Genomic DNA, 11,322 nt, shown 5'->3' with positions numbered 1-11,322 from the left:
TAGTATACAATGACTTTCATCACAATTTTCTGGTGATATATAATACTATGACTTTTATTCATGATTTTTGATGGCACACTATACTATTATTTTTTTCATTAAATATGAAGACATACTATAGTATGATTTTTTTCATGATTTCTGATGATATACCACACTATGGCTTTTTTTTTTTTTTTTTTTTTTGATTTCTGATGATATACCACACTATGGCTTTTTTATGATTTTTGCCAACATGCTATACAGAGACATTTTTTAAAATGTTTTTTGAAGATATACTTTGCTATGACTTTTTTCAAGTTTTCTGGCGACATGCTATATCATTACTTTTTTCATGATTTTTGACGACATACTATACTATGACTTTATCACAGTTTTTGACAACATAACATATTATGGCTTTATTTCATGATTTCAGATGACATTATTATACTATGACTTTTTTCATGATTTTTGATGACATGCCATACTTATTATTATTATTACTATTTTTTCATGGCATTTGACTTCATACTATAGTATGACTTTTTTTCCATAATTTCTTGTGATATACCACACTATGGCTTGTTTATTGTGATTTTTGACGACATACTATGGTATGACAATTTTTTTCCATGTATTTCGACAGCATACTCTACAAACCCCAATTCCAGTGAAGTTGGGATGTTGTGTAAAACACAAATAAAAACAGAATCACCACTTTGTGAACAAGTGCATGAGCAAATAGTCCAACAGTTTAAGAACAATGTTTTCTCAATGTACAATTGCAAAGAATTTAGGGGTTTTATCATTTACAGTCGATAATATCATCAAAAGATTCCGAGAATCTGGAGAAATCTCTGCACTTAAGCAGCAAGGCCAAAAACCTTAACTGAATGCCCGTGACCTTCGATCCCTCAGGTGGCACTGCATTAAAAACCATCATCATTCTGTAAAGGATATTCTCACGTGGGCTCAGGAACACTTTGGAAAACCACTGTTAGTTAACACAGTTGGTCACGGGTTAAAACTCTACCATGCAAAGCGAAAGCCATATATCAGCAACACCCAGAAACGCCGACGGCTTCTCTTGGCCCGCGCTCATCTGAGATGGACTGACCCAAAATGGAAAAGTGTGCTGTGGTCTAATCAGTCCAAATTTCAAGTTGTCTTTGGAAATCATGGACGTTGTTTCCTATGGGCCAAAGCGGAAAAGAACCATCCAGACTGGGATCAGAGCAAAGTTCAAAAGCCAGCATCTGTGATGGTATGGGGGTGTGTTAGTGCCCATGGCATGGGTAACTTGCACATCTGTGAAGGCACCATTAATGCTGAAAGGCACATACAGGTTTTGGAGCAACATATGCTGCCATCCATGCAATGTCTTTTTCATCCCTGCTTATTTCAGCAAGACAATGCCAAGCCACATTCTGCACGTGTTACAACAGTGTGGCTTCGTAGTAAAAGAGTGCGGGTACTAGACTGGCCTGCCTGCAGTCCAGACCTGTCTCCCATTAAAAATGTGTGGAGCATTATGAAGCCCAAAATATGACAATGGAGACCCCGGGCTGTTGAGCAACTGAAGTTGTACATCAAGTAAGAATGGGAAAGAATTCCACCTACAAAGCTTCAACAATTAGTTTCCTCAGTTCCCAAACGCTTATTGAGTGTTGTTAAAAGGCAAGGTGATGTAACACAGTGGTAAACATGCCCCCTGTCCCAGCTTTTTTGGGATGTGTTGCAAGCATCAAATTCAAAATGAGTGAATATTTGCAATTAAACAATAAAGTTTATCAGTTTGAACATTAAATATCTTGTCTTTGTAGTGTATTTAATTGTATATAGGTTGAAAAGGATTTGCAAATCATTGTATTCTGTTTTTATTTAAGTTTTACACAACGTCCCAACTTTATTGGAATTGGGGTTTCGTACTATGACTTTCAGTCTTTCCTCTTTTTTTGACGACATCTTTTACTACGTTTTTTTCAAGATTTTTGACGACATTACTATGGTTTTTCTATTTTTACTTTTTTCATGATTTCTGACAGCATACTATCCTATGACACTTATGAATTTTGGACGACATACGATACTATTAACTTTTATTCATGATTTTGACGACACTATACAATGACTTGTTCATTTATTCTAGATCTAGACAAGTATTCACCAAAAGAACAAAGCATGCATGCCTTATTGCATGATCCAAACCTTTGTCAAAACTTGTCATTTATAGCACATAGGTTGTTAGCTCAGAGGTTGTTGTTTCTCATAGCAAGGAGATTTGAAAATAAGCAGTTAGTGAAACGGGGGTAGACTGCCAGCCTACATAAGTCAGCCAATGGCAGGCTTATAGCCTGCCATTGGCTGACTACTGGTGGGTCTGACTACTGGTAAATATAATGTGAGCTGCGTCACAATAATTCTTTACAATTTATGGATGTGCATCCAAGGAACACTGTCAGAAACTAGTTACATTTTCTAAATAAATTAGGATATACTACTATATATTACTGTGCTTTACGGATTAAGTGATTCTGATTCTAAACAGTGAAAATAAAGCCAGTGACTGTTTTTAAATGGCACTTACTGCAGCAAGTCCCGCTTCATCTCCAACACTGTGCAGCAAACTGGCAAAACCCCTCAGAAAATCAAGGCCCCTTACCTCATGGATTTCACACCTGTAAAGTTGAGACAAGACACTCTGGATTTCAGATCTAAAATCAGTTTAAGTTAGGACAACATAGCACAGACGGACTACATAGTCATACTTCCAGAAGTACTTTGTGCGTATATTTGAAGGAAAAAAGCAGATGCTGTTTTCACTGCCTTGTAAAAAGAGTAACAAGGTCTGGTTTCTCAAAAGCATCTTTATCTTTATTTAGAGCAGCTGATACTACATTTGGCACAAATCTGAAGCCAAACAGGAATTACTTCCAGCCAGAACATTCCTCATATGCTTTTGAGAAACACGGCCCTGCTTGATAATACATTCACTTTAGTACAAAACATAAATAGTTATCAACAATTCCTTCTAAAGCCTCAGGTTTACATTCATTCTGTCAGTCCAGCAGTGTACAGTTCATACACTGCATCCAACAACTCACAGACAGAGATTAAAATTTAAGACATGGTTTAAGGTTTGGTCTAATGCACCTGATATCTGTACAGCTGAAAATGAATGTCCATAAGAGTCTGTTTTATCATCATGTCCTGGTTCAAGCCTCTCTGTCGCTCCTCATTTGACAAACATTTGGTTTTTATCAACTAGAAACACGAGACAGAAGGAGTGAAAGCAACTCATGTATTACTACAGCAGTATATATTCATTGGTTTCTTCTTTCTTTTGTGAGGTTTAATTTCTTGTGTTGTTGAGCGCAGCTGGTGATGTTGAATGATGAAAATTTTCAAGCATGTCAGCCTTTGGGCGGTGGTGTTCAACAGTCCTTACTGCCCAGGGTCTTTAATAGCATTTATGAGATTACAGTATGGAAAAGGACACTGTCGCTCCTGGTCCTCATGTCCAGAGTGTCTCTGCTCCGTCCCTGATGGCAGATCAGTGAATGAGGTTTGGTTCAGCGATTCAGTTCCTGCAAGCAGTCGGCCCACAGACTGAGAGAGGATAAGAGAGGAAGTTGAGAAAGACGAGAGAGTCTACTGTCTCTTATTTTACTTAAACATGTTGGTCACTTTGTCTAAAAATATCTTTTAGTTAAAGATATAAGAAATTTTCAGTTTTGGACATTTCCCATGAGTGACTTCTGCCTTTCTGGAAGGTTCAGACAGGTCATAGGGCAATCCAGGGTGACCTTGTGGGCTGCAAGGCCACCAGCAATTCCAGGAAAAAATTTTGGGGAAAAAAAGTACGGCTGGACCAAAATATTCAGCTATTAGAGTATTCATTAATTGGGTAGGTATTTGTTTTTCAATTTAGGAATTCTTTTTTCTTTTTTGCAGAGAACAAATGCCCTTTCAGTCATTGAGATCCTGCTGCTGCGCCTGTCATACACATATTATGTCTGTATATGTGCATATATTAACAGGTTTATTGACTGAGTCGAGCCATTTGTGTTGGTGTGAGCAGCACCGCAATGCAAACCTGTGAGCCCCTGCAGCTTACCCCATGTTCAGGGCTTTCCTGCAGCACAGAGCAGGCAAATTTCAATATCTTCCACAAAATGAGGACACGTATCATTTCATGCACACAATAAAATTAATTTAGAGCACTAGACACATATTCTTCTGATAACTGTCAGAGTTTTTTAAACTTTACAAACTATGACATGTCATAAAACTGTCAAGCAGTCAGAGGCACACCAGGCTCTCTCTTCCATAACACTGAAGCACCATGGCGCTGTCATTCTCTCATTCTCATCTGACGCAAGGTCTCTCTTCACCTGATAGTGAAACCATGCACTGAATGTCCCTCACTCATCGACGGTGTAGCTCTGGAGCGCAAGTTGTGTCTGTCAGACAACCGAAGGTCTGATTATTTGCTGGTGATAAATCCTGAATCTCCGCAGCCAATAAAATTATATTTGGGACAGCCCTAAGAAAAGATTGCCGAATGCGGCCCCCTGGATGTTGGAACAGCCCATCTGATTAGAGTTTACACATTCTCAAAACTGTCAATAGCCTATCAATACTGTAAAGCCAATGCAGCAACATAATTGAAGTGTAAAAACAAATTAGATGGATCAAGGAATCTAAAAACTGAAAAGGTACAGTAGAAAAGGTTAGAGATATACAGAAAAAAGTCATTCTGCACAGTGTTTCTAATGGAGGAAGGAAAAATGTCAGGGCCGAATTTTTTCCCCAGTCCAACCCTACTCTCTGGGGTTCTCTAAACTTTTCTCACTGGCTGTTTGTTGACTGCCAGCACTCTCAGTACAATCTGATCAAACCATATCTAGTGTTTCAGTGTTAAATAAATAATAACTAAGAATGCTTTTTAATCCACTTTGGTAATTACTTAGGTTTTCCCCTGGGATTTTTTTCCAGCATCAGTGCTGAAGTGCTTGAGTTTTATTTTGCATGCTTCCCATACCCCATATAATGTGACGATCACCTTCACATGGGGCCAAATATAAAATCAACCAATATTGTTTTATGTGTTACCTCCATAAAAAATTATATCCAGATTTTTTCAGGTTTTTGAGCAATTACATCAAACCAAAAAATTTTACATCTGTTCTTGGTCAAACAACTCAAATCCTGGAGAGATGCAGATGAGAAAGAGTTGGTTTACATAAAGATGCCATGTTGGTTGTGTGTTAATGTTTTGAACATCCATCCCCATGCTTCTTGAATTGTTATTATTGCCTGTTCTATTATCTACTTGGCCTTCAAACTATTTAAAACAAATATCTGCAGATCAGTGGAACATCACACCCTCATCTGGGTGTGTTTTTCAATTTTAATTTTTGCTTGTCCCCATCTCTGGCTACCTTAGGCAGAGATAGTGAGTTAATTTTGTATAGGGAGATTTTTATATAGCAGCAGCACTAATATCATTTAACAGCAGCGCAGCACCACTGCTATATGCATAAAGGCGAAAAACTGGCTTATTTAGTCATAAATATTGTTATTGACAAATACTTCAGAACTGAAACCAAGTTTCCAAGAGCTTCAACACTGCAAAGTATTTTTTTTCCATCTGACTTTTTTGTACCTTTCTTTCTGCCTCTCTCATTCACTTTCTCAGTCTCTCTCTCTCTCTCTCTCTCTCTCTCTCCCAGTCACTCCTCTGTGATGGTGGGCAGGTGAGGGGTACTGGGTGAATTAGGAGTGCTCCGTAGGTCAGGCCGGACGTTGACACTGGAGATGGACCAAACGTCACTCAGCTCTGCAAAGAGGGGGAGCAAAGGTCAGACAGCTCAGAATTTATACCTTAATATGCCAAGGAGCACCATGGGTAATACAGAAGCCGTACTGGAGGAGACAGGACTCACGGCAAGAGGAAACATAAGGTAGGAGGTGGTGGATCAAGTACAGGCAAAGATAGCAAAACTGCAAAGTTTGGTGCATAATGCAGGGACACATACTATACTGTAGTAAGGACTTGTTTCCAGGCTTCATTTACATAGTTGAAAAACAGTGGAGATTATTTGTGGTTTTCACAGTATGTCCAGTGAAGTTTAATCCCCAGTCATTTAAATCAAACAGACATCTTCCTCTATGTGCTTCTTAAAGGGTGCATGCTAGTTTTGACAGGAAAAAACAGAAGCTTCACAGTTCAAACAGGTTCATACAAGGTTCATGCAGGGCTGACATGCAGGGCTGACATGCAGGGTGTCATGGGTTGAAGACCAAGGGGAGGGAGATGAGGGCTCCAGCAGGGGGGTCAGAGTGAAGGGGGCTCCAGCGAACACAGATGACCTCTGAAGAGTCTGACACACACACACACACACACACACACACACACACACACAAACACATAAACACACACAGCACAGAGGTCACTGCATGCAAACACCTTAATCATAAAAAATATCTCTGCTGGTTTAGCCTCAGCTTGAGCCAAGCTACATTCAAATACATACTCTGACAATTTAATTGTTTGCTTATATCAATATCAATTACATCCCTGTGTGTTCAATTAGGTTGGGATAAGGGACTTGCTTGTATTAGACCATTGCCACTGGCAGTATTTTTAAAATGTTTCCTGCCACAAAAATGTCTGTGACTGAACAAGACTGAACTGAGCATTCAAGACTTCAAACCTATTGAAATGGCTTTTTCCTGAAAAAAAGCGGCTCCATTAAAGTAATATTTCAGATCCGCAAAGAAGTATTTCATAAAAAACTAGGTTGTCTATGCAGTAGAGACCCAAAAAACTTTTGTAATTGGTGCTACGTGACCAGAGAAAACAGAGGAAAAGGGCTGTGGCATTTGCTATTGCTCAAGAGGTAGAAAACCTACAACTTTGGTCTGATGAAGAACATGTAGCTCAAAACCTTACCTCAGTGGTAATTGAATTAAATATATAAGGGAGAATAGTCTCATGTGCAGACTTTGTCTTTTTTCTTCTATTGTATTGTCTTTTGTACGGCACCTTATTTTTTGTGATCTGGATGTGTGTTTTTTGGGAACATTTAAAAAACCTACAATGACTACAATGACCACGGCTGGTGAAAGCACTGTAGTGTGTCAGTTTTGATACAGGATACAAAATGGCAGCCAGCTGGTAACTAATAACCTCGAATTACAGTTCAACAGTAAGCTAAAATATGTTTCTGTAAACATTTTAAGCGAAAGTGACAGAATCTTGGTTTATATTTGATCAGCACCGCTCAGTTTCACTGTTTGATCTGAGTATTTTCAGCCACCGTTTCTTTACAATACAGGCACCTGCTTCCTGTTCACAAATTCTCATGTTACATCAAAACAGTGCACTAAAATATGTTTCTGAAGACATTTTGAGCAAGAAGTAAGTAATACAACAACAGGAATCTTCCTCATAAGAAGGGAACCCAAATCAAACCCCAAAAGTGAAGATAGGAAAAATGTTCCCATACCCGTCCTAAACTTGCTGTACGGTCCGTTCTCATGAGTCTGACGGCTGCCGGACCAGAAGGGCAGTCCTCTCTCTCTCCACCTGTGACACACACACACACACACACACACACACACAACACGCACACACACACACACAAACAAACACACACACACACCAAAGAGATCAGAGCAGCAGAGAGAATAACCAGGTGTGTACCAAAGTACTTTGAAACAGCCACGTGTGCCACTGTAACTGCTTTGATGTCAACACTGAGTGTGTATAAGGACGTGTGTGTATGAGGGGGTCCAGGTGACTAAAGCCCTGGTATGAAAGGGAGAACAGGAGCGACTGATGATAAAAGAGATGATGTGATAACAAATACAGTAAAAATAAATCAACAGAGGAGGCCATGAGAAAAAAAATCAAGCTCTTTGTGGCGAATGGCCTCACCTGGCAGACAGAAAGAGATGAATCTACCCTCATTAACGTTTGGTGTTGGGATGTTTTGTTTCATCCTTTTCTGCATTTTTTTAGTACTCCTATGGTGAACGGACCACATAGTTTGTTAAACGGTCCCGACCTTGTTTTTTGACTTTTCCAGCTATTTCATTTTACTCTTGTTAATTTCAGTATGTATCCTTACTATTTTACCTTCTTTCACTATCCAGACTATCTCTTTCAACCACATATCCACACTTATCCCACCCAGTAAATCAAAATTCACATCACATCTAATATTTTAAGAACGTGGGGGCAGTGTAATGTAATTCAAGTGAGCATATAAACACAGGACAAGACAGAGACATTTAAAGAAATTATGTAACAGAATGAATCTGTAATATAGTGAAACAATTCTCCATCCACATGTTGCAATGTATTTAATGGCATTGCAGCCCCAACAAAAAGGTGGATTATTTAGACCTCCTCCACCATCACTTAGTTTGTTGTTGTGTAAGACTTTTGACTCTGCCCTCTACCACCATCTACTGGCTGGATTTATGCTATAATGAAGGTCGCATGGAAGTATGAAGTCAGTGACATTTACATTTGAAATGAGCTTATTTATTTCCGTACAAGAAGGGAGTATAGATGACTGTAGTTGAGTAGAGTAGAAGTAAAATAGAAAATGGTAGAATAGAAGTATTCAAGTGAAGTACAAGTGCACCAAAATTCTACTTAAGTTAATGTACTTTGGTTATTTTTCACCACTGACAATGGCCAATACTACATTAATCAGGATCAGGTTGAAAATAAATCATGATTTTCCCATTCGCTTTTCCCATCATACGGCCACAGTGACTTCTCAGATTAAATATTAAAATTTAAACCTCATCAGGAGCCGGGATGACTTAACCCTGCACAGCTTCACCAACCCGACACCAGACGTTACAATTAGCAGGGAAGGATGATTATGAGAGCTGTGTGTGTGTGTGTGTGTGTGTGTGTGTGTGTGTGTGTGTGCACGCGTGTCTACATACCAATGGAATACGAAAACTGCAATGATGAGGACGGCCGACACAGCATCAGTCAGAATCCACATCAAACTATATTCCTCTGGAGTCTTGAGAAAAAGACACGCAGAGAGAGAGAGAGAGAGACAACTGAATCCATTTGCTGAGTGATCATGAATATCATTATTTCATTTAGTGGCAATAAAGAATAGGGCTTAGACTTGAGCACTCATATTAAAAAAAGTAATCAAGCTCATTTGAAGCTACACAGACGTGTGGGTGGAGACAGAATGTTTACGTAACCAAGAGATCACAAGCTCAACATTCAAATCACCCACGATACGTGCTGAGGAGATTTTCAAACTGATACAGAACATCCTACCTGCCTTCTCATTGAGAGCCACAGTGGATAAGAGCAAATTCTAGATGTCTAAAATACAAAGTCAAAATACAAAGTATATATATATGTGTGTGTGTGTGTGTGTGTGTGTGTGTGTGTGTGTGTGTTTATGCCAGAAAATAAGAAAAGCATAGCAGAATAGGACAGCAGGAATCATTACATCTGATAAAAGAAGTCAATCTGCTCACCATGAGGAAGAGCGGCGTTTTGATTTTGGACAGGATGTGGATGGAGTTGGTGGTTACGGACTGAGCTCCGGCACACCAGGCCAGAGTGTAGAGCCATGGCTGGCTGATCACATACAGGTTGGTGCTGATGTTGACTGACTGGTACTTTCTGTAGAGAGAGAGGAGAAGGGGATATGACTTTACCACCTTACTTTAAAATAACAGTAATGGCACATTTAAGCACTTCTTTGTTTACCTGAGAAACTGAGGAGAATAAGACAGCACATGTGCACAAAACATTCATCTTAATAATAATTTTACACACTCAAAAAGAAAACCACCGTGGCTATTACACTGAAATTACGAAAACCCAAAATTCAAGATTATAATAACCCCATAACTCTCCACTACAGCAGATGAAAAACTGAAGAAAACATGGATAATGCACACTCACTGACAACAGTCTGGCCTTGACAAAAAGAAGCACAGAAAAACCTGGCTACAGAGTGATGACAGGCTGTATTACCTCTGGCTCTACAAGCCATTAAGACAGAGTTTATTTTTTTAGTAGCTGCAGTTTCACTGATATTATGTCTTTAATCCAACTGAAATCATTCTGATCATTGATCCAAACTGAACTGTTTACATGGATGCTAAGAAAAGTGATCTGATAATGTGCGACCACATGCCCTAAAGCATTTAAACAAAATATCAGATTTTTGCAGAGTGGTTCCACTGACTGTGAAGCATCCAATCTGCCCAAAATACAACAAAATATTTTTTTTTTCAACTTAAATGAAAAAGTTAAATTTGTTCGTAAAGGTAAGAAGGTGACCAAGAAGTGCTTTTGCCTGTTAACACAATTAAGTGTAAGTAATGCATGTAAAACCCAGCTTAATTTCTGTAAAACTACAGATGTCCCTTAAACACATCATATGCAGACTAACGGTAGACATTACAATTTTGACAATGTTCACTAAAGATCTAATATGCAGCCTGACATCCTTGACGGACAAACATTATGTCCAGCGACTCCACATTGTAGCTTGTACCATGTGACATAACATTACTGTTTCAAAATCAAAGGGCACTGGCATAAGATATAAAGTTAACACTACTTCTAAGAAAGTGGGACTATCAGAGTGCCAAATGAACGATTCTCTGACAAAGTCTGCAGAGCGAGGCTCGTAGAAACACCTGTTGGGGCATGCCATGTGTGGTTCACACACACCTTATGGGGTGCAAACATGCACAGAAAGAATGTATTTATTCCAACCAGAATGAAGCAATCACATTGTGTGTTTATAGGGTTATTAGGCACTATTATTTTATTTTATTGAACACATATTCAAAGGTTTACACCACTCCTCTCAACCTGATTGAGATAAAGGTGTTAATATAACGCATTTTTATTCTGACTGGGCTATTGTTGTGATTATTAGTAGAATATTAGGATCTATATAAATGCGCCTAATGAGAGCATAAAACACACTCACCTAAAAAAAAGCCTTCTTTAAAAAAGATACATCAACTTCCATCGTCACAAAAATTAAAAATTAAAACATACAAACATCTTATATGTATGTTCTCTTTTGTTCCTCTTTGCTCTACCCTTTAATGTTTAGTGTACTGTTTGAGATATTTGAGATTATTAATCTCTTACTGAAATGTAATTATCAATTATATGCATTTTAGCATCTGCAATAATGAACATTTGTGGCTGTAATGCTGATTAGATTTGACTGTAAAGGGAGGGAGAGAGAGAAGGATTAATTCTTTGAGCAAGGAGAGGAGAGGAGGAGGACATGGCAGATGGAGCTGGTGGTT

The 11,322-nt window shown here is 38.7% G+C and overlaps 1 protein-coding gene across 1 annotated transcript in view; it reads right to left on the bottom strand.

Moving 5' to 3' along the window:
• Nucleotides 1–2,342: 2,342 nt before the first annotated feature.
• The window catches only part of LOC121943503 (glycerophosphodiester phosphodiesterase domain-containing protein 5-like), a 38,528-nt gene continuing 29,548 nt past the window's right edge, over nt 2,343–11,322 (bottom strand). The window contains exons 2-7 of the mRNA XM_042487022.1: nt 9,752–9,759; nt 9,517–9,664; nt 8,956–9,038; nt 7,497–7,576; nt 5,651–5,824; nt 2,343–3,591 (exon numbers count right to left, since the gene is read on the bottom strand). Coding sequence (XP_042342956.1) covers nt 5,718–5,824; nt 7,497–7,576; nt 8,956–9,038; nt 9,517–9,664; nt 9,752–9,759 — 426 coding nt within the window. The 3' untranslated portion in view covers nt 2,343–3,591; nt 5,651–5,717. The remainder of the gene's footprint in view (nt 3,592–5,650; nt 5,825–7,496; nt 7,577–8,955; nt 9,039–9,516; nt 9,665–9,751; nt 9,760–11,322) is intronic.

The sequence above is a fragment of the Plectropomus leopardus genome, chromosome 5, assembly GCF_008729295.1.
Source record: "Plectropomus leopardus isolate mb chromosome 5, YSFRI_Pleo_2.0, whole genome shotgun sequence".
Taxonomy (NCBI): domain Eukaryota; kingdom Metazoa; phylum Chordata; class Actinopteri; order Perciformes; family Serranidae; genus Plectropomus; species Plectropomus leopardus.
The sequence above is the reverse complement of the archived record's forward strand: the minus strand, read 5'-3'. Positions and strand labels throughout refer to the sequence as shown.